Below are 23,493 nucleotides of genomic sequence, written 5' to 3'. Positions count from 1 at the left end.
GGAAACAGGATTGTTTTTTTTTCAGAAGGGGGTGAGTAATGGAAGCCTGTTCTACCAGATAACAGGTGAGCTTTAAAAACATAGATTTAGATATATTAAGCGCAGTTCTAGGCAGCCAATCACTGAGTTGCCAGCGCTCTATAAGCAAATACTGCAAACACAGAGCAAACTGTGTGTAACCCACTGCAAACAGAATTCAGAGAGCACCTCACAGGGTCACTGGGTATGTACTTCCTGCAACCCTGAGCTGTCACTTCCTCTTCTTGTATCCAATCACATTCTTACTTCCAAGGCACAGCTGAATCTGCTTAGGTTGTATTAAAAAAAAAAAAGGAATTTCTGGATGTGAGAGATAGGGGAGGAGTCTGCTGTGGGCGTGGCCAGGAATGTTGGTCTTACACCACAAGCACAGGTTCCCAGATCTCCAGACAGCAACGAAAGGCGCTGGGTTGGCCCAATTCACTATAACACAAAGCAGGTAGGTTGTTCTCCAAGAATGCATCTCAACACTTAATTTTGATTGAAGTTCAGCTTTAAAGTGGCTGTAAATCCTTCCATATACCCAGTGAAGTGACTGGCCTCGGGTGATACACGGAGATGAAACAAATCCTCTTACATAAGTTGTACCTATTTATCTGTAGTCTTCTTTTCTCTACATCCGTAAAGTGTTGCTTGTCTGATGGTTTAGAAAAAAAGGGGCAGAGAACTGAGGTTACACACTGCAGAGCTCAGTGGGGAGAGCTCTGACAGTTGATTGGAGGGAAGGGGCACGCCCTCTTTACACAGCACACGGGAACATAGGTGAGGCTGTCAATCACCTGGAGGTCCCTCCCCTGTCACCATTTTTCTATTGGTGTCAGGAGAACTTGTCAGAAGTGATTTATGCTGATAGCAGAGGAGGGAAGTAGCAGACAGAAATGACAGTGCTCTGGAATGAGACAAGTACACACTATAGAGGGGTATGCTTTGTTCATATTTCATGTCTGAGGTTTACAACCACTTTAAGTATATATATATATATATATATATATATATATATATATATATATATAAAGCAAATTCCAGTTAAATGTAGTAAAATTGGTCCATTGGCACCCCAGGAACGTGGAGGGGACTCTGGTTTCCAGAGACCACCTTCCACAGAAAGAATGGGGGGGGGTTACTGATATGAGGGGGAAACCTTTATATCAGAACCCCCTTATATTATTGTATTCACCCCCCCCCCCCCCCCAGACTTGCCTGGCGGCACTGTCACTGACCTCCTCTCAGGTGCACTGTGCAGGGACGGCTCCAGGTTGGTGACTCTGGTTTTATCCCATAGTCTCCTCTCCACAGTCCACACGTTTTACTTCTCATGACCCCCATCCTGGCGGCACTCCCGCTCTTGACTTCTCTCCAGACTCCCCCTCAGAGACTGCAGACATGATATAAGACAAGAGATGGTCAGAGGTTGCGAATATGGTACAGAAGATGGTTACAGACTGAGGACATGACACAAGAGATGGCCAGAGACTGAGGACATTATACAAGAGATGGTCAGAGGCTGCAAGCATGATAAAGTAGATGTCAGAGGCTGTGGACATGATACAGTAGGTGTCAGAGGCTGCGGGCATAGTACAGGAGATGGTTAGTGACTGAGGACATCATACTAAAGATGGTCAGAGACTGCAGACATGGTACAAGAGATCAATACAGCCTCATCAGTGCCCATCAAATGCAGCCTCACTGTGCCCATCAATGCAGCCTCACTGTGCCCATCAATGCAGCCTCACTGTGCCCATCAGTTCAGCCTCACTGTGCCCATCAAATGCAGCTTTATGGTGCCCATCAAATGCAGGTTTGTGGTGTTCATCAATGGAGCCTCACTGTGCCCATAATTGCAGCCTCGCTATGCCCATCAATGCAGCCTTGTTGTGCCCATCAATGCAGCCTCTGTGTGCCCACCATTGCAGCCTCTGTGTACCAGCCATTGCAGCCTCTGTGTGCCCACCATTGCAGCCTCTGTGTGCCAGCCATTGCAGCCTCTGTGTGCCAGCCATTGCAGCCTCGGTGTGCTAACCATTGCAGCCTCTGTGTGCCAGCCATTGAAGCCTCTGTGTGCCCGCTATTACAGCCTCTGTGTGCCAGCCATTGCAGCCTCTGTGTGCCCACCATTGCGGCCTCTGTGTGCCAGCCATTGCAGCCTCTGTGTGCCCACCATTGCAGCCTCTGTGTGCCCGCCATTACAGCCTCTGTGTGCCAGCCATTGCAGCCTCTGTATGCCCACCATTGCAGCCTCTGTGTGCCTGCCATTACAGCCTCTGTGTGCCAGCCATTGCAGCCTCTGTGTGCCCACCATTGCAGCTTCTGTGTGCCAGCCATTGCAGCCCCTGTGTGCCCAACATTGCAGCCTCTGTGTGCCAGCCATTGCTGCCTCTGTGCCTACCAGGCTGAACACTGATTCAATCAGTTTTCCATCTAGAAGACTATGACACAAGACGGTCTAGGGGGGTGGGACCTTATTACAGTGCCGCCTTACACACACAGACCCAGCTCCGTGCTATACAAGAGGAGGAGCCGGAGGACAGAGGAAGGGAGGGGAGCACTGCAGCCGCCGTTTAAAGCGGCCCCGGGGCAGCTGGCCTACCGGGAAATTTCCCGGTATCCTGGTAAGCCAGTCCGGACCTGCCTATCAGTGGCCATCCATGCCACCTATCAGTAGCCATTGATGCCACCTATCAGTGCTCATCAGTGCCACCTATCAGTGCCTCCTCATCAGTGCCCATCAGTGTAGCCTCATCAGTGCCACCTATCAGTGCAGCCTCATCAGTGCCGCCTTATCAGTGTCCACCAGTGCCACCTATCAGTGCAGCCTTATCAGTGCCCTCCAGTGCCGCCTATCAGTGCAGCCTCATCAGTGCCCACCAGTGCTGCCTCCTCAGTGCCCATCAGTGCTACCTATCAGTGGCCATCGATGCCACCTATCAGTGCTCAGCAGTGCCACCTATCAGTGCCTCCTCATCAGTGCCCACCAGTGCCGCCTCATCAGTGCCCATCAGTGCAGCCTATCAGTGCCCATCAGCGAAGGAGAAAAATTACGTTTGCAAAATTTTATAACAAACTATGAAAAATATTTTGTTTTTGTTTTTTCAAACTTTTCGGTCTCTATTTGTTTATTTAGCATAGAATAAAAAACCCTGTCTGGTAGACACGTCTCTACACTGCGGCCAGCATGTGACACAACTTTCCATCAACAACACATTTATATATAAGTTTTGAGTGGAGCTGCTCTTTAATTATAATATTCCTCTGCCATTTACTGATTTTTTTTCCTGTGTCCCTGCCATCATTGGGGCCATTGTGCTGCAGGTGGGAATACGGCGAGATGGGGGTCTTTTATTGGTCACATGACACACAGCACTGAGAAAAAGGAGAAAGTGTGAACAAAGCGGCAATGACGCGCTAATTACTGCAAATAGCTCCACCTGGTGTGCGATAGGGTCCTGGCGTGTGCTCACGGCCCCAGGGCTGCGCCCCCTGCTGACATTCTTTGGAATTGTCTCCCTGTGTAATTGCACTGCTTTCCTGAGAACACCACGGGGTCCTTACTCCCAGCATGCAATGCAGAGAATTATGGGGCACCCCATGCCATGGCAGGACCAGTTTCACGTTCATCGGGAGATAGGGGAAATGATACAGAGGGGGGCGGCAAATATGGGTACCAGGAAGATTCATCTGCAGTGAATGTTCAGTAAATGTCAAGTTAACTGTTATATAAATATTCCCCAAAGGGTATACATCGCCAGTTCATTTTAGTTCTGGATGGCGTCAACAATGATTGGCCCCCTTGTTAGGTTTTCAATACTGCCTATGGAGATTCACCCTCCACTGTACTGTTGTCACCGGTACAGTGATGGGAAATCCAAAATGTTAAGAGTTGTCACCAGAATAGGAAGTGAAGGTAATCATCTAATGGGGACACCCATCTGAGACTCATTTTTTTAATTTTTTTTGGGGGAACATGTCTACAGCACAAGTGTGTTGCCTTAGCATGTTGGGTTGCCATCCAAAATGAATGTCACAGCAATACAGCAACCCATGTTATTTGTGTTGCGGTAACTCGCGCGTTACCACGTCACGTTATTGTAATCGGGTCCTAAAGGGAAAACATTACATTTTTAAAAAAATATTTTACCACTGAAAACGGAACGCATCGATCACAACACTGTTTTGTTTTTTTCGTGGAGGCGTTTATAGGGGAAATGGCTTCTTCCGACAAATTGTTTAAAATGTGTTCCTGGCAGCGAGGGGCAGGTGGCTGTGTGTCACCCTGCTAAATTCCTCCTAATTTTGGCCGTCATTGCGCAGCGTGCAAGTGCCTGTGTGTGGGAATGCGGGCTGCGAGGGGTTAACCGGGGCCAGGACAATCTTCGCACCACCCTGCTACTTTGAGTACAAAGAGGAGTTTGGTGTCTGCACCCTCATGTCACCTCGTTATCCACGCCATCTGTGAGGACCTGCCTTTATTTGGCAGGGATGGGGTTCATAAGGACAACAAACTCCTCATACCCACCAATGACTGATATTGCTGGTCGGACTTAGATTGTAAGCTCCCTGGGCAAGACTCAAAGATCAGTTCATCCGATCTATTCAGTTTTTGGTAGATTGGCTCTCAGGGGCTATTGGTGAGATCTCTGCACTAAGTTCTAAGGGGGACCCAGTGGGCCCATTGTGAGGGGTTCCCACCATCCCTGTGCTGAGTTCCCGGGTCTGTACACCTGCTGTGCCCATTATGAGGGGTTCCCACCATCCCTGTGCTGAGTTCCCAGGTCTGTACACCTTCTGTGCCCATTATGAGGGGTTCCCACCATCCCCTTTGCTAAGTTCCTGGGTCTCTACACCTGCTGTGCCCATTATGAGGGGTTTTCACCATCCTTGTGCTGAGTTCCTGGGTCTGAACACCTGCTGTGCCCATTATGAGGGGTTCCCACCATACCTGTGCTGAGTTCCCAGGTCTGTACACCTGCTGTGCCCATTATGAGGGGTTCCCACCATCCCTGCTGTACTGAGTTCCTGAGTCTGTACTCCTACTGTGCCCATTATGAGGGGTTCCCACCATCCCTGCTGTACTGAGTTCCTGGGTCTGTACTCCTACTGTGCCCATTATGAGGGGTTCCCACCACCCCAGTACTAAATTCCTGGGTCTGTACACCTGAGGGGCCTATTATGAGGTGTTTCCACCATCCATGTTCTGAGTTCCCAGGTTTGTACACCTGCTATGCCCATTATGAGGGGTTCTCACCATCCCTGTACTGAGTTCCTGGGTGTGTACTCCTACTGTGCCCATTATGAGGGGTTCCCACCACCCCTGTACTAATTTCCTGGGTCTGTATACCTGAGGGGCCCATTATGAGGGGTTCCCACTATCTCCGTGCTGAGTTCCTGGGTCTGTACACCTGCTGTGCCCATTATGAGGGGTTTCCACCATCCCTGTGCTGAGTTCCTGGGTCTGTACACCTGCTGTGCCCATTATGAGGGGTTTCCACCATCCCTGTTCTGAGTCCCCAGGTTTGTACACCTGCTGTGCCCATTATGAGGGGTTCCCACCATCCCTGTACTGAGTTCCCAGGTCTGTACACCTGCTGTGCCCATTATGAGGGGTTCCCACCATCCCTGTTGAATTTTATATAATAGAGAACTGTAGGAGCTGTAACAAGAAACATTGAGTGGGAACATTCAAAACACCAACACGGGCCGAAACAGAACCAAGTGTAGTGCCCAGACTTATATCAGCATCTTGGAAAAATCTGCGACTCAGGATGGGACTTGACACAACAATGAAAACCCCTTGAGAAATGTGGCGTCTCAGTGGGTCACAGTGCTTCTCCACGTTTCGGCCTAATTGAATTAAATTCGGTAGAATTCAGAAAAATTCAAATCGAATTAGAAAACGAATAAACAAAACAATTTCAGAAAACAAATATATCTAAACAAAATAAGTTAGTTAATGAATCGAAATGAAACAATTTTTTTTTTCATTCTGCAAATGTCTAGACTAGACGTGTGCACGCTGGAAACTTCGTTTAGTTTTGGATGCATTTGTTTGTTTTGTTATATTTGTTACGTTTAACAGATTCATTTTTGGCATTCGTTTCATATATTTATTGGTCCAGGTGGATTTGAAAAATGTTGCAGTTTTTCCAGAAGATTGTTATATTTTCTATATATATTATCGAATTGTACGGATTCAAATCAGAAGGATACAATATTTTCAGAAGTTAGTCCAACCCACCAAGAGAAATGGCATGAGCTGATTGGACAATATCAACTGGTATCACGTGCTTCTGAATTGACGAATGGAAAGTTACAACGTTAAAAAAAAATGTAAATAAAAATAACATAAAATTTTTTTTGCCCATCGCACTACATATGTGAGGTATCACCACGAATGTCAGAGCACCATTCTACGGGCGTACGCAATTTTAAAGCATGACATGTTTGGTAGCTATTTACTCAGCATAACATCATCTTTTATATTAAAGCAAACAATTGGGTATTATATTGTGTTTTTGTGCATTACAATCCACTATAGTATATTTTGTCCAAAAAATTTGCGTTTGAAAAACAGTTGCGCAAATATCGTGTGACATAAAAATATGCAATGCCCACCATTTTATTCTGTAGGGCCTTTGCTGAAAAAAAAATACATAATGTTTGGGGATTCTAAGTCGTCTTCTAGAAAAAAAAATTATATATTTTTTTTACATGTACATACCACCATTGACCAAGCCGGGTTAATACTTGTTATACCATGGTATACACATTTTGATGCGTTGTCATTGGCATATATGGGCCTCCCAATGCTCTAAAATGCAGAAAAGAGAAAGAAATTATGTATTTTTCAAAATGCATTGCACAGCAAAGACGGGAACAGGAACTATTTTTATTATGGGGAACCTGGACACACTTGTTTTAGTGCGTCAAAATGCAAAGGGGCCCTAACTCTAAAAAGAAGAAAATAAAGAAGTGACCTGTTAGAAAATTATAACATTTTGGGTTTTTTATTTTTCATTTTTTTTTTCTTTGAAATTACCAGGTATCTTTTTAAATGCTAAAAAGTAACAAATCCTCTTCATGAATAACGCACTCGTCATCCAACTCCGACAGCACTTGGCTGGTGGTGGGTTCCCGGCCCCCCTCCTGTCTCTCTATCTCCGTCCCTGATTTCTGCATTTCCTGACAACTGGACAAACTGAGGCCCCTTGGCAGCCATAAACGGTCCTTAATAAAGTTTAATTCAGTCCTAATGTGTGAAGGGACCTCCCCCCAGCATTCCCTCTCACCTAGCAGGAGGGTCCCACATCAAAAGATGTAGGCTGGGCCTTCAAGGATCAGTCAATGTGTTGTCCTCACACCAGTTGGGAAGGATCTTAGTTGGCACGTCTCTGGTCTTACCGGGAAAGGTCTCATGTTCTGATACCTGGTCTCTGAAGACCATGTACCACTCCGATTTATTCCAGCAATACGGACCGACCTATGCCGTTAGACCGCCGCACTCCCTGCCGCCCACCTACCCCACCACCAGCGCCCATCATGATGCCTACAGATACCCAGGTAAGAGAGCATGTTGGGGTCTATTTAGACGTTGGGCTCTCGCTTCTTCTATCTCTTCCCTACATCTCAAACAAGAAGTTGAGTGCTGCAGTATTTATGGTTCTTGGGGTGAGGTCTCAAATCCTCGCTGTTCAGAAAGATGTATTACTGCCCTGACGAGGAGGACCAGTCCCTGGGAAACTTGCCTTTTAATAATGTTGACTGATCTTGTTATTCTGGCCATATGTTGAATGATTTCGATTGGTCATTCTTACCAGTTTTGAACACAACCGTGACAATTTAGGACCAATCAAAGTGCATTGTTTAAGAGCGGCTCATGGTTTATATGTGTTGTCAAAGATTGTAGAACCATACAGGTTATGGTGAGACGGGACTAAAGGAATCCAAAGCCCTCCAACCGAATCAATGCGTTGTACTGTGTTAAAGATAGAACTGAACAAGCTGGCCATATGTATTACCACTTCTGTACACTCTCCTTTAGATTTACCAAAATTGTGCAAAATTAGAGCCCACCCAAACAATCCAACATGTACCCATTCAAGAAGTCTCTTGTAGTTGGTGGTAGATCTACAGAAGATTGTACATACAATCAGATCGTAATGTTTAGATATACAATGCGGGACAGATAGAGTTGGCCATACACCAGTAGAATTTCCTTTGAAAACTTTCAGCTTTGAAACATTTGTTTGATTTTTTTAATAGTTAATGAGGTCAAATGATGGTGATCGTTTTCAACTGTAGTGACCAAAAAAATTTGAAGGAGTAGGATGGACAATTTCTAATAGCGTATGATCCTTTTGTTTGAGAAATTCCATTCAATCCAAAATCGAAATTTAAAACTGAACTAAACTTTGAAATATTTTTGAATGAAATTCAAGTCTCTGTTGGCAATATCGTTTGTACTGATGAGAATTTTTTATACAAACGTTTGTTTGAAAATCTATATGAATAATTGGCTTGGGTATGGGTTGAACTGTCTGAGATTCTGACAGTTGTATTGTTTTTTTTTTCATCATTCTATTGGCATTTATCCTTATTGGCTGTTGTAGCAGCTAATTGCTGTTGGTTATGACTCTCCCCCCATGGTCCTGTTGATGTACTATGGATTGGATGGATGTTTATATTACCCTCTTTTATAGGTGGAAAAGTTATACTTTGCTATTATTTTATTCTTCCTCTCAGTCTCCTCTTCTACCTTTTGATATCTAAAGTAGAACTATAGGCAAAACTTTATTATTCTATTTTGGATAGCGTATGGGAGAGTTATAACCTCTGTCAGATTTTTTTTTCACCACCTGTGTCCCATTGCGGAGATTTCCCTTCACTTCCTGTCCCATAGCCAAAACAGGAAGTGAGAGGAAATCCCTGCAAATTAGGGGGATTCCTTAGGGACCCCCCCATCATCAGAACTAGCGTCCCCATTGGAAGATTTCCCCTCTGTTACTTTTCTAGGGTCAACCCAAAATTTTGGGGTTTTCTTATACTTTCACTTTCAATGATAATGGTAAACAGAACAAATAGAGAGGATGAATTTCCTTAACGGGGGCACAGATGGCAATAAAATCTGACAGGTGTTCTAATCCATCTTCACTCCATCCAAAACTGAAAAAAAAAAGTTTTACCTTTAGTAATACTTTAACTAACTGTAAAGATAATTAGAATTTATTATAAAAGTCAGAATTCATTTTTAAGGTGTTGCTTATTATCTGCCTTGGGAACCCTGCACTGTAAGTCATGTGACTATTTAAGGACCATTCTGAGACTACTTTTCGACCACAACACAGAAGATGATAGTTACACTTTAAGATGAAAGTATTGCAATTAAAGGCCGGATCCATCCACAGCTGATATTTAATGAAACTGAATTATTATATCTCTTACGGGCCCCAGTGGTGTTTCTGTTCCTATTTCTATCTACTTTCAAGTTGTGTTCTCGCTCACCCCTTAACGTTCCTACCCCTTACATTCTCACAATAATTATTATAAAATTGAGCAGGGATGGAGGGAACCCCCCCCCCCCTTGGTGAGCACAACATGTGTGCAGACCTGGAAACTCAGCACAGGGATGGTGGGAACCCCTCATAATGGGCACAGCAGGTGTACAGACCCAGAACTCAGCACAGGGATGGTGGAAACCCCTCATAATGGGCACAGCAGGTGTACAGACCCGGGAACTCAGCACAGGGATGGTGGGAACCCCTCATAATGGGCACAGCAGGTGTACAGACCCCGGAACTCAGCACAGGGATGGTGGGAACCCCTCATAATGGGAACAGCAATTGTACAGACCCGGGAACTCAGTACAGGGATGGTGGGAACCCCTCATAATGACATAGCAGGTGTACAGACCTGGAACCTCAGCACAAGGATGGTGAGAACCCCTCATAATGGACACAGCGGGTGTACAGACCCAAGAACCCAGCACAGGGATGGTGGACACCCCTCATAATGGACACAGCAGGTGCGCAGAACTGAGAACTTAGCACAGGGATGGTGGGAACCCTTCATAATGGGCACAGCAGGTGTACAGACCCGGGAACTCAGCACAGGGATGGTGGGAACCCCTTATAGTGAGCACAACAGGTGTACAGACCTGGGAACTCAGCACAGGGATGGTGGACACCACTCATAATGGACACAGCAGGTGCCCAGAACTGGGAACTCAGCACAGGGATAGTGGGACCCCTCATAATGGGCACAGCAGGTGTGCAGAACTGGGAACTCAGCACAGGGATGGTGAGAAACCCCCATTTAGGGCACAGCAGGTGTAGAGGCCCGGGAACTCAGCACAGGGATTCAATTTATAGAGCTCAAAATATGAAAACTGGAGCAAAAAAAAATGATGTTGTGCCCATATACAGATAACTAGAGGTAAGTAATTACTGATGAGGTTTAGATCATGTAGACAAGGGCAAATTAGGACGCGCTTCAAACGTAGGCAAAACGTTGGTCACACTTTGTCTATTGAGGATGACAAGAGCTGGCATTCCATAGGGAGAGGGATCCTACGAAGAGTGGTATTTTATTTTAACTTTAAGTTCTTATTTTTCAGTTTGGATCAGATAGACCTCATGTTCTGCTGAATGTTTTTCAAGAATTCTGTTTTATTTGAGACATTCTTTTGTACAACTAGAGAGTTTAGCAAGGTCATTAGATGCAGTTGTGGAGATGATGGATTTCTTCTAGGGAGATTCTGATAAATGAATGAGCTTCTGGTTGTTAATTTTCCTGTTTGGATCGGATATACTTCATGTACTGCTGAAGTTCCTTTGTACAACAGAGTCTAGCAAGGTCATATGATGCAGTTGTGTGGTTCTAGTGTGCTATGTGTTTTGGGAGGAGTTGGGTTCTGGAACATTTTAAAAGCTGTGGAGATTGTGGAGGGCTTCTAGGGAAATTATGATAACTGAATGAGGTTCTGGTGGCTTTCTGTAGACCTCGTAGACCTCTGAGATCCTATGAAGAGGGATATTTTTTGTTTAGCTTCTTATTCTCCTGTTTGGATCCAATAGACCTCATGTTCTGTTGAAGGTTTCTCAAGAATTCAGTTTTATTTGTGAAGTTCTTTTGTACAGCTGGAGAATCTGTCAAGGCTATAGGATGCAGTTGTGTGGTTCTGGTGTGCTTATTGGTTTTGGGAGGAGTTGGGCTATATTGCAGATGGTTCTGGAGCATTTTAGAAATTGTGGAGACTATAAAAGGCTTCTAGGGAGATTACTATAAATGAATGAGGTTCTATTGGCTTTCTGTAGACCCCTGAGATCTTATGAAGAGGGATATTTTACTTTTAGGTTCTTATTCTCCAGTATGGATCCAACAGACCTCATGTTCTGATGTAGTTTCTCAAGAATTCAGTTTTATTTGTGAAGTTATATTGTACAACCAGAAAGTCTGTCAAGGTCATGGGATGCAGTTGTGTGGTTCTGATGTGCGTATGGGCCTTGGAAGGAGTTGGGGTATTCTGCAGAAGGTTCTGGAGCATATTAGAGGTTGTGGAGACTATAAAAGGCTTCTAGGGAGATTCTGATAAATGAATGAGGTTCTGGTGACCTTTCTGTAGCTTTCTGTAGACCATGCTCTTGAATATTAGAGAGATTATAGAGATTCTATGAGGAGGGCTATTTTATGTTTATGTTCTTATTCTCCTGTTTGGATTAGATACACCTTATGTTCTGCAGGAGGTTTCTCAAGAATTATGTTTTCTTTCTGAAGTTCTATTGTACAATCAGAGACTCTATCAAGGTCATGGGATGCAGTGATTTGGTTCTGGTATGCTTAAGGATTTTGGGAGAGTTGGGCCATATTGCACATGATTCTTCTGAAACATTTTAGAGGTTGTAGAGACTATAGAAAGCTTCTAGGGAGATTACTATCAATTAATGAGGTTCTGATGGCTTTTTGTAGACCCCTGATATCCTGTGAAGAGGGATAAGTTTAAGTTCTTATTCTACTGTTTAGATCCGATAGACCTCATGTTCTGCTGAAGGTTTCTCAAGAATTCAGTTTTATTTCTAGTTTGGTTATTTTAGTTCTATTGTACAACCAGAGAGTCTATCAAGGTCAGGGGATACAGTTGTGTGGTTCTGGTGTACTTATAGGTTTTAGGAGGAGTAGGCCTGTACCACAGAAGGTTCTGGAGCATTTTAGAGGTTGTGGGGACTATAGAAGGCTTCTAGGGGGATTCTGATAAATAAATGAGGTTTTGGTGGCTTTCTGTAGAGCTCTGAAATACTATCTATGTCCTTGAATATTAGTGAAGTTCTATTGACGTTCGTCTTATGGTTCTCATATATTTGTTGAGGTTCCTTTATATTTAGGATGTTGTGTGTATATGGTCTGTGTTAAATTTATTAGGGAACAGGAGGGAATCCACCCATCTCGTTAACATAGCTCCTCTGCAGGGTTCCAATTAGCAGGACATGAGGGCTATTTAGCACCTAGCTGTCAAACAGAGCAGCTTGTGACTGACTTGAGGCTTGTGAGAAGAACTGGACTTTGCCAGATGAAACACCGGCCAACCCTTTTATCATAACTTATGATAAGTACAATGGGAACATTTCATAATAAGTCTTGTAGACTTTGAATAAAGCTAGCCTTAATGTTTGTTATGCCTATGGAAAATGCCTAGTGTCTATTCCTTCCTTCCAGGAATTGATTAAAAACCAGAGGAGAAATCTGTGGAGCAAAAGTGGCTCTTAAAAACACCACCAACATGGGTTCATCTTTTCGTTTGTTACTCTCTTTGTTGTTTTGTACAGCACCATGGTAGATGATGGTACAGTCTATCCTGAAGCTTCACCAAGTGTCCTTACCAAAATATCCCAAATTGTAAACCCTGCCTGAACCCTTAACACTCATTACAACGGCTCCTAAAATAGTATTAATACTAAATCTTAACCACTTACTTAACATATAGATGTAAACCTTATACACATCGAAACACTTAACTCTTAAAATTAGTCTTACAGGTTTTTTTATTTTTAAAAAATCAGTGGACGAATGCCACAAGTATGCACCCAGTCATCAAGAATTCTGACCATATTTTGCTTATAATGTTGATTTCCCATGATCATCAGCTCCATCTAGTGGCCATAGTGTGGAATTTTCCTGATTGAGATATTTCAGGGAAAGAAGCACATTATGGCCACTAGATGTCACTGATGATCATAGGAAATCAATGTATTAAGTAACATACAGACAGAATTCATGATGGCTGGGCAAATATCTGTGATATTCTTCCAACTTTTTTTTTTAATAATTATACCCCTTAAAGTGAATCTATACTTTGCTCATATTAGGCAAGGCAACAGTTTTTCTTTACTATAGGGACCCTATGATAGATTTACATATCATTAAATCTCATTCTAACACAACCCTATTCCTTTACCTAACCTTAACTCTTATCCTAAAGTCTATGCTGGGCATGCACTAGGTCATTTTGTGCCAAATTCAACCAGCCATCACACGTGATGACCCAAGTCAAACTAAGGAAGCGATCGGTACTGTTGGTGATGGTTGTATTGATAAAGTATGTAATTCAGAGGTCGTTGAAAGTAATTGATATAGCCAAACAATTTTAAACAGTATAAGCCCTAGAATACCCAACTACAGGACACTAGTTACTCCCGTTTGATATACCATGGGCTGTCCAACCATAACAATTACAGACAGGGCCAGGATAAGGGATGGTTCCCCTGGGCACTGTGGTTTCATGTGAGGTGGAGGGCACTGTGGGGAGATTGGGGGGGGATTTGTGTTGGGAGGGGCAATTTGGGGGGCCGAAGGGGGTAAAAATTGCTAGGACTGGTGAATTGGGGGGGATTCTGGGGGTTTGTGCTAAAAGGGGTGATGTGGTGAAGGGGGGGAGAATTGTGCTAGGAGGGCAAACGTTTGTTTTGTTTGGGGGGGATTTGTGCTAGGAGATAGACATCTGCAATTCATTTCGTTCCAAATTCGTTTTTTAACAAATTTATAAATTATCCAAATTAACGAAAACCCATTTAACAAATTTTTCCAAATATTCGTAAATTCAAAAATTCATAAATTAGAATATTCAAATATTCGAATATTCAAACATTCGTAAAGTAGAATATTAGGAAATTCTAAGTCCGAAATTTCGGAAATTCGGAAAAATAACTTTTATAATAAAAAATAATAACTATTACTAACTATTAAATTATAGGTATTGGAATTTCCTTTCAAATTTGACTGTTAGAGAACGTAACGAATACAAATTTATTCGAAATAACGAATGCCGTATCGAAATGAATAGAACGTAACAAAGAAATAATAATAAATAACAACAATAATAATAAAAACTTTTTATTATTATAATTATTAATTCATTCCGTTCCATTTGTTTAGATGCGGCATTCGTTATTTTGGATAATTCGTAACTTTGGATAAATTCATATTCGTTACGTGGACTAACAGCCAAATTTTAAAGGAAATTCCAATACCTATAATTTAATAGTTAGTTATTATTAGTTAGTTAGTTATTACTTCAAATTTTCAAACTTCTGAATTTTCTAATTTTGAGGGGTAGAGGATTTGTGCTAGGAGGGGGTGACCTTTTTTGGGGGGAGGGTATTTGTGTTTGGGGATTTGGGGGATGGGGGGGCAAAGATTTATGCTGAGAAGGGGTATTTCAGCAGGGGGGCATATTTGTACTCGGGGGATTTATGCTTAGTGCTCAATTTTTTGGGTTGATTTTTGCTCATACATCTTGAGGAGGGGGGGAATTGTGAATGTTTGCCTGGGCTCTAGATTACCTTGTCCTGGCACTGGTTTTAGAGTGCTAAGAAATGAAATGTGCCTTTTTTTTTTTTGCAGAATTTGAGGTCCCCGCTAGTCAGAGGTATGATGGCCTATTCCCAACGCTGGACCCTTCCCAGAGGATTCTGGGAGCCGCCCCGCTCACGCCTCTCTCATTGCCCCCTGGTCCTGCCCTGGGGTTTGGGCAGCCGCAACCCCCATGTGATGCACCTCGTCTGCCTGGAAACGTCAAGATGATACTGGAGAACAGAGAGCTCTGGAAACAATTCCACGCTATTGGAACGGAAATGATTATCACTAAATCTGGCAGGTGAGAAAAATTGGGGGAGGAGAATCAATATTTTTTGGGCCTGTTTTGCACAATTGAATACAAAAGTCCTACCCTGCAAGAGCTGCAAACCTCTAATGGTTTCCAGGACCTCCAATAATGATTATTGTGAATACCAAGTCACTTCTACCTCCTGTTATTCACAGTTTAGGGCTGGGTTCACACTGGAGATCACAGTAGGAGTCCGGAGTGTCTCCATTTTTGGGCTGAATTCGGACCTGAAACGGACCAAAAGACGCACCGGGCTCCTGTGCAATTCGCACCGGAGCCGCTGCGGAGATATGTGAACCGGCTCCATAGAGAGCCAGTCACAATCTCCTGCTATGCGAATTGGATGCTGAGAATTCGCAGTAGTGTGAATGCAGCCTCAAGTACCTAAAGTCTTAATAGTTATTTTAGTTTTGGATAGTATAGAGAAAGGTTAGGTCCTCTGACAAGTTTTTATTGCTGTCTATGTGCTTGTTGGGGAGATTTACCTTCTCAATTTGTCCTGGTAACCATAGTCTAGGAGGGGATTTACCTCTCTGTGGAGAGATTTTCCTCTCACTTCCTGTTGTGCCTTCGAGACAAGAATAAATCTCTCCGATGGGACGCATATTGCAAATAGAAAGGTTATAGATACAAATCTTCTATTAGCCATTGCTGAAAGAGGTGTTCCTGTTGGAAGATGTCCCTTCACCTTGTATTTTTATGAAGAAAAGAGATTGATTGTTAGACCATGCGGTGGCAATCAAAACACCCTAGATAAAAAAGTGGCACATCCTAGTATTGTTCCTAGTATTGTTATGAAAACTGTAATATTTGGGATTTCCCATAACTTTCTGTTGTCAACAGGATAAATCGAGAGGGTGCATCCCCCAAGTGGAGACCCATACAGTTATAATAAAACCCTTCCATACTCCATCCAAAAAAAAAGGTTTTGCTATAGATGCACTTTATAGCCCAATTTAGACTCCCCCTCTGGCCCTGGAGGTCCCTCTGGCCGTATCTTCCTTTAATATACCTACCTTTTCCAGAAGTCTTCAGGCCGGACATTTTGGTGGTCCTCAATGATGCAGAAAGCAATGCTGATGTGATGACATTATCGTCAATCTCTGCATCATTACACTATGGGTGCAGGGAGCCATGGTGACTTCCCTTTAGGGGACGGGTCCATGACACCCTGTACTCACACAAAGTCCTCACTCTTCCAGGTCGAATGACAATGGATGTCATTCAACTGATAAGACTGAGGACATCTTGTGGCAGAGAAGATGTACTTCAGAAGACAGCTTCTTTTTTTTTTTCTGCTGGGGGACTATTTTCTTTAAATCACAATGTGCCTGGAGTTGGGTTTAATCCATATTTAGTTAAATTCTATACCAGCCATTCTCAACCAGGGTTCCGTGGAGCCCTGGGGTTCCTCCAGAGGTTGCTAGGGGTTCCTTGAGCTGTGGCTGATGAACCACCTTTTTGATGGTGCCTACAGAGTTCAAGGTTCAGCATCACTTAGCAAAGCCAGCAGCATGACACAAAATATATTTTTAGCTGTGTTTAATGGTGGCATTCCGAGCACCATTTTAAGGGGAACATTCTTCCTATTGACCACCAGTATAAGGGGCATTGTTCTATTGACCCCTGATGAATTGTAAGGGTTCCTCGAGACCTTAAAATTATTTTTGGGGTTCCTCTAGGGTTAAGAGTTTGAGAAAGCCTGTTCTATACATTTACAAACTTTTCTTGTAAGACCTTTCATCACTTTGATAAATGCAGTTGCCCACTTTTAAACTCTCCAATTCCCATGTCCTTCTTACAGTGCAGTGGCCAGAAATGTAACCCAAAACAGAGATGTGATTTATACCAGGGTTATAACATATTAAGTAAAGTGAAGCTGGAAAATCCTTTTAAAATGTTTAATTCCTCCCCTTTATCATTCTCTCTCTTGCAGACGGATGTTCCCTCAGTGTAAGGTCAGCATCAGTGGTCTGGAGCCAGATGGTAAGTATGTCCTTCTGGCCGACATCGTCCCAGTGGACAACAGTCGCTACAAATGGCAGGAAGACCACTGGGAGCCCAGCGGACGAGCGGAACCGCGGCTGCCGGAGCGAGTGTACATCCACCCGGATTCTCCGGCCCCTGGGTCACACTGGATGAAGCAGCCAATCTCCTTCCACAAGATCAAACTTACCAACAACACCCTGGACCAGATGGGACATGTAAGGCACGCATGGGAGGGCACCAGCACAGAGGGTGGTTTGGATGGATGTAGATAAAACTGCATATGAACAATAATATTTTTCCACCTGTATGGATTACCCACTAAAGATCTATAAAATGTTTTGGCTCTAGATACACTATAAACATATAAGAAATTCATCAGTATGGATGGGGTATAAAGTACAGTGGTATTTGTAAGTTGAAAGCATTATACACATTGGGTCCTGTGACTTTGTCTCTCGTCTAGATCATCCTGCACTCCATGCACCGCTACCAGCCCCGTTTCCATATCGTCCGAGCTCAGGATGTCTACAGCCGCCGATGGGGAGGGTGTTCATCTTTCACCTTCCCAGAGACCCTCTTCCTGACCGTCACCGCCTACCAGAACGAAAAGGTGAGATCAAGGGTGGTGTTAAAGGGTGAGCACCCCCAAAAACTCATATTTCAGTTTTGGATAGCTTATAGCAGGCAGATTACTAGCAGAGCATTGTAGTTTCTGCATAAAATGTAACTACTGACTCCTGTGCCTGCCACCCCAAATGCGTCAGCGTGCTTAATGAGAGGTTGTAGAAGCACTTGCACTTTCTACTTCATGGTGTCCTTCCATTTATATGCTGTGCACCTCTGTACTTTTGTCAGTATGCATTCTATTGGTTTCCTTTTATTTTAATAAATACTTTTTTACTTGGGTAATGCACCAGCGGCTTGCGCCTTCCCTTTTTTTTTTGTTTTTGTAGTTCCACATTGGATACCCCTATCCGGGGAGGGCTGCATCCACCGGCATTGGACCGTGTATGTGATGTGTGACTGGTTTGGCCACCCCTCTGATGAGGACCACTGAGCCCTGGGCGTGTTTGGCTGTCTTTTCTTGTTGAGCGAGCCTATTTAAAATGAATAGGCTGCCAACGCACTCAAACGTGTCTAAAATTGCACATGATCCTTTTTTCTAATGCAAGGGCAATGGGGTGCCATTCAAAATAAATGAATTTCATGCATAACTGCAATGCGGAACTTTAAAGTAATTCTAGATATTACTTCTGCTGGTTGGATATCGTCCTCATGAGACAATTTAGATTGAAAGAAAACACATTTGTAGGTGTGTAAGGGAATGTTTTAAAGCCCGAACCCAATTATTCTTTACAACAGATGTTATATTATAACCTTTGTGAACTTAATGTTATCTGTGTCCGCTTGGGGAAATTTTATCCTCACTTCCTGTCTACTTGCTGGATGTCAGAAGAACCAGGAAGTGGTGGTCAAAGGTCATCTCTTTGCTTGAGTAGGGACTGGGTGTTCATGGAGGACCATGCAAAAAGCAGAATGTAAAAAGTCCAGATTTAATTCTATTCAGACTCTTTTATAATATAAAAATCCAATGCATTTTGGTGGTTCAAAGGGTCCTCCTTGATCAGGGCTTGGTACTGTTGAACAAAGTGTGCACTGGACTGATAAACCCAAGGGATCCTGAGCGGTGATGCCCAGAGGTGCCAGTTAAGCCAGGTCCCCTTTATCAGTCCAGTAGATGCTTTGTTCAATAGCACCATGTTCTAATAACTGGGAAGATCTTTGGACCCCAGAAACATGCTGTTTTTTTATGATATAAGAGTCGGAAAAAAAATTATATCTGGACTTTATATGTTCTGCTTTTGACACTTGCCCCTTTTCATACTCATGAATGTCTGTGTCCCCATCAAATGTGTGTGTGACAGGGTTGGACTAGTATGTGGTCCGGCATCACTGGAGGTGATCTGGGATTAGGTTGTCCTTCAAGGGTTTATGAAGCCAGTGAAGGTCTAATGTAGGTGAGCCTTGCTGGGGTCTTGACTGCTGCCTCTCTGGTAGCGACAGAAAGGTGCTCTGTAAGGTAGCCCTGGATAGGTGTAGAGGAGGTGCTGGGTATAGAAGATCGTCACATTCGAGGCTAACATTAAATTGTTTATTGAAATTGACAGTTCACAGATGATGTGAAGAGCCAATGCATTTCGGGAGGAAGTGTCACGGCTGTTATGGTGGGTGGCCATCTGACAGCACTTAAAGGGCTCTATCATAATTGACCTTTGACTCTAGGTCAGTCATGACCATATTTATTTAAAACTGAAGATAAAGTTTTTGTTGGTGTCTGGCTTTAGTCCCACTATGAAAAGGTTGATGGGGTCATCTCAGGTGGGTCACAGTAGAGCTAATAGGACTTGATGGTAAGTTAGCACTCTAGATGTTGGGATTGATGTGGTGAAAAGGAGGGGGGTGGGTACCTCCTCTGGGTCGAGTGGACACCTTCTTTTTTGGTGACATTCTATCAGCAATTTTAAAATCAATTTTCTACTTTCTTGCTTGCAGATCACACAGCTGAAAATCCAGACCAACCCCTTTGCAAAAGGGTTTCGGGAAGAGGGACTGAAGAATAAGAGGTAGGGACGAAGTACACCTCAAGTTTCTCATAGTTTTTTCCAGCAACAATGTGCAAAGTCAATCATGCACCAGATGCCAAAATGTACTCTTGCAAGTAAAGGAGAACTCTAGGCAAACACCTAGCTCCATAGGGTAAAAACATATTTAGGAACTGTTTAACCTTCTGAAGGTTTAGCAAAGCAACATGCATGCATTTGTGCTTCATCCTCCCTTCTGTGTTGTGTGGTTGCGTTGCAAAAGGGGGAAGAGATACACAAAACACTGTTGGCATTTCTAGAGTAGGTTCAGCATGCCAGTGCAATCTAAACACGAATGGAATATTTTCCGATGGAGCTGTTTTTGATGTTTTAACCCAAATGTAGAAGAGATTATTCTTTTTTTACTGCACGTTGATACAAAAGTAATAAAACTCATTGTTTCATTACAGAGATCGCTCAAACAGAGCCAAGAGGAAACCAGCGAACACAGAACAAGACCAGGAGTCCTTCCAGCCAGGTAGGCATTTCATATACTGCACTCCATTCCCAGGTATGGATGTGGAAGGGAACTGATAAAGGGGTCCAAAGAACCCTTTATAGGGGTGTCAAACTCAATTTCATTGTGGGCCGCATCAGCATTACGGTTGCCTTCAAAGGGCCGGGTGAACACTCCCCCCTTACATCAGATGTCAAGACTCCCCCCACCATCAGAAGTTAAGAGTCCCCCACCAACCCTTAAATCACAGTGCACCCCCCTTACCTTGAGCTGCTTCTGGGAAGAAGCTGGGGGCAGAACTGGAAAGCAGAAAGGGCAGGGTCTGGAGGAGGACTATAATCAGCTGCCGGAGTCTAATCAATGCTAAAACCAAGGGAGTTGGAGATGAGAGGGTGCTGCGGCTGCCCTGAGAATCGGAGGATCTGGTGGAAGAGTTTTGTCCTCCTCTCTGCTGCTGACTGCTGAGACATGGTTGGTTGGAGACAAGGGGGGTGCCACAGCTGTAGGAAAGGTGTGGGGGGTCACATGAAAAGGCCTGGTGGGCCAAAGTCAGCTCGTGGGCCTTGTGTTTTACACATGTGCTTTTACTAGTTCACTTCTCTGCCAGTGGATCTCCAAATAAAGCACCTTGTGAGATGGATAGCATAGTCATACTCAGCAGATCATCGGAGAAGAAACTATTGTACAGGAAGACTTGATTGGACATATATGGCACAGTTTACCCAAAAAGAGTTTCCTAAACGTCAAGTAGATGTTCTTCTTTTAGTAGAAAATCTGAACGCTGTACTGTATGGTCTATTTGTTTACTGACTGTATGTTCTCGTCTTCTCTGTTGCTTTCTTTACTCCAACTCTGCGCTCTAGCTGAATGTAAGAGACCCCTTTACTCAGGACCCTGCGACTCCACCCTGGACATCAGTAGTGGCCTGGCTCTCCCGCTCCCCAGTCCTGACTGCTCCTTCCACCCCATCACACCCCCCAACCCAACACCGCCCTCTACCGAAGCCACTGAGCCCTCAACACTACCCATAACAGCCAATCAGGATCAAGGAGCCAGCCTGGACATGAACCCCCAAACTACAGAGACCTATCTGCCTCCAGAAAGACAGGCCTACCCAAAGATGCCATCAGCGGGAGTTGGCAACATGTACACATGGTAAGTACCGAAAAAAAAAAGTCTAACTATGTTTAATCTTTGGGGCCCAGCTCTGCTCTTCTTCACTTCTCATGTAGTATGCTATGCTTCATGATGTAAGTCCTTCATAATAGAGGCAGCAGATGCACAGACCTTGAAAAGTCCACTGGAGATTATCACATTTTAAAGACATAAAAAAACAGCGGGTTAAAATTTCGATCTTCAAGGCTTCATAGTGTAAAACCACTATGTTCTTTATTGACATGAGAGAAAGATACTCACATTTAGAAACATTTACAAAAAACAGCAAACAAACTAGCCGCCGCTCGATCTGGGGGGTGGGGTGACGTCAGCACAAGTTCCACCCCAGGGGGTTTTGTCATAGGAGACGTTCTCAAGGGACCAGTTTTAAATTCCTCAGACATCTATCTGACCTCTCAATTTTTGGCATCTTTCTTTTTGGTAAGAGGCTTAATTTTTGAGGTGGCGGTGAAAATCACAAAGTGGTTGGAAGATTTCAAGTGTCACCTGATTATATTTAATTTTTGGTGGATTTATGTACTTTGATTTTTCTTTCCACTATTGGGTTCATATACATATATAGTAGTATATGATCTGAATTTAAAAGGTGCAGTGCCACAATTTTTGGTTATTGGATTTATTACATACTTGTATCTAGGTGTTCTTGAGTGCTAACATATCATAAATGCCCAAAAAGGATCTACTACATTTCAGGAAGGGGACATGTCCCAGTGAGTAGCTTGTAGGAGGTGGGTAATGGCCATTGGCATTAAGGAAGCCTAAATTAGGGAGCCATTATTCAGGCTATACAAAGCTTTCGGAAATATGCAAATACCAAAGAAAGAACGGGATTTTAAAGGTGACACACACACACTGTGATTCTCAGGTACTCAGTGATTTTTGCAATACTATATAAAGCTTTGTTGGGCTTGTTCTTGTTGAACCTCATCAGTGCAAGATTTAGAAATCATGGATTTTTCAGAGTAGAACTGAAGCAACATGGTAGTACGACCCACCAGATTATCAAAATAAAAAGACTTCCAGTTAAATCCCATGAATATGACCCAACTCTTCAGAACTCATATCTGCATCTTGTGCTGATGAGATCTAGGCTTTATTTGTGCTATAAAATAGCTGTAATGATTGTAGAATAGTTTGCATGACTCCACACAATCACCAACTGAAGATCCCACAGCTGCCCATGCCTTTTGCATTGTAGCCATTGTATAGCATTAGACATTAACACTAGACCCTAACCACATCATTTATTCTCCCACCAGCCAATCAGAACCTGCTGTCTCTCAGGGTCAAGTGGTCCCTCGTCCTCCTTCCTTGCAGAGGTTCACCCCGTCGTTTCAGGCCTCTCAGGACACCGCTCCGCTCTATGATGGACAAGTCGATTTTAGGCTGTATGGGCAGGAAATGAGCTGCACAGGAAATTACGGCTCCCCAACCTGCTCTGGGACTCCTCCTGGAGCAGATGAAGAGTCTAGCAGAGGTTACTCCAAAAACTCTGATGTGCGCTTTCAACACTTCTTACCAAATTCTGGGCCCAAGCCAGGACTGCAGTTCTCAGGAGCTCAGCTTCAACGCCTCTACACGGGGGGAGGCTGGATGTAAGATACCCTTCAAGAGAGCCTGAGCCACCAGCATTGTCAGATGGACTTTTAAGGCCAAAACTGGAACGCAACTACAGAAGAGACAATTTGGTGTTTCATTTGTCAGGTACAAAAGGGTATGAAGTCTTGAAACTCTAGGCCTGTGCCTATGGACCAGCCCTGGACATACACCATATTTCCCATGATCCTATTGTGGTCACTTGCTCCCTTTATGCCTACATTTACTGAAAGAAGCTGCCAATATTAAGACCACCTCTTATTGTTTGTCTCCATTTAAGACAAACGTAAATGAATTCAAGAGCTGTAAGGACCTCTAAGAGAAGGTTCACTTTTTCCTTTTCTATTATGAGTACTTCAAGATGTCAGGATGGCTTATTAATAATTAACATTAGAAGAAGATGGAGCACAATTCACTGAAGTGACACCACCTCCATGAGCATGTGA

At 43.6% G+C, this 23,493-nt stretch overlaps 1 protein-coding gene across 1 annotated transcript; it reads left to right on the top strand.

Moving 5' to 3' along the window:
• The first annotated feature begins 7,475 nt into the window (after positions 1-7,475).
• TBX6 (T-box transcription factor 6) lies at positions 7,476-23,050 on the top strand. The gene is made up of 8 exons (XM_073634834.1): positions 7,476-7,593; positions 14,926-15,178; positions 17,124-17,391; positions 17,640-17,786; positions 19,730-19,800; positions 20,229-20,296; positions 21,139-21,430; positions 22,711-23,050. The coding sequence occupies exons 1-8, from the start codon at positions 7,476-7,478 to the stop codon at positions 23,048-23,050; spliced, it is 1,557 nt and encodes a 518-aa protein (XP_073490935.1).
• The last annotated feature ends 443 nt before the right edge of the window (positions 23,051-23,493 follow it).

The sequence above is a fragment of the Aquarana catesbeiana genome, linkage group LG06 (assembly GCF_042186555.1).
Source record: "Aquarana catesbeiana isolate 2022-GZ linkage group LG06, ASM4218655v1, whole genome shotgun sequence".
NCBI classification, from domain to species: Eukaryota; Metazoa; Chordata; class Amphibia; order Anura; family Ranidae; genus Aquarana; species Aquarana catesbeiana.
The sequence above is the reverse complement of the archived record's forward strand: the minus strand, read 5'-3'. Positions and strand labels throughout refer to the sequence as shown.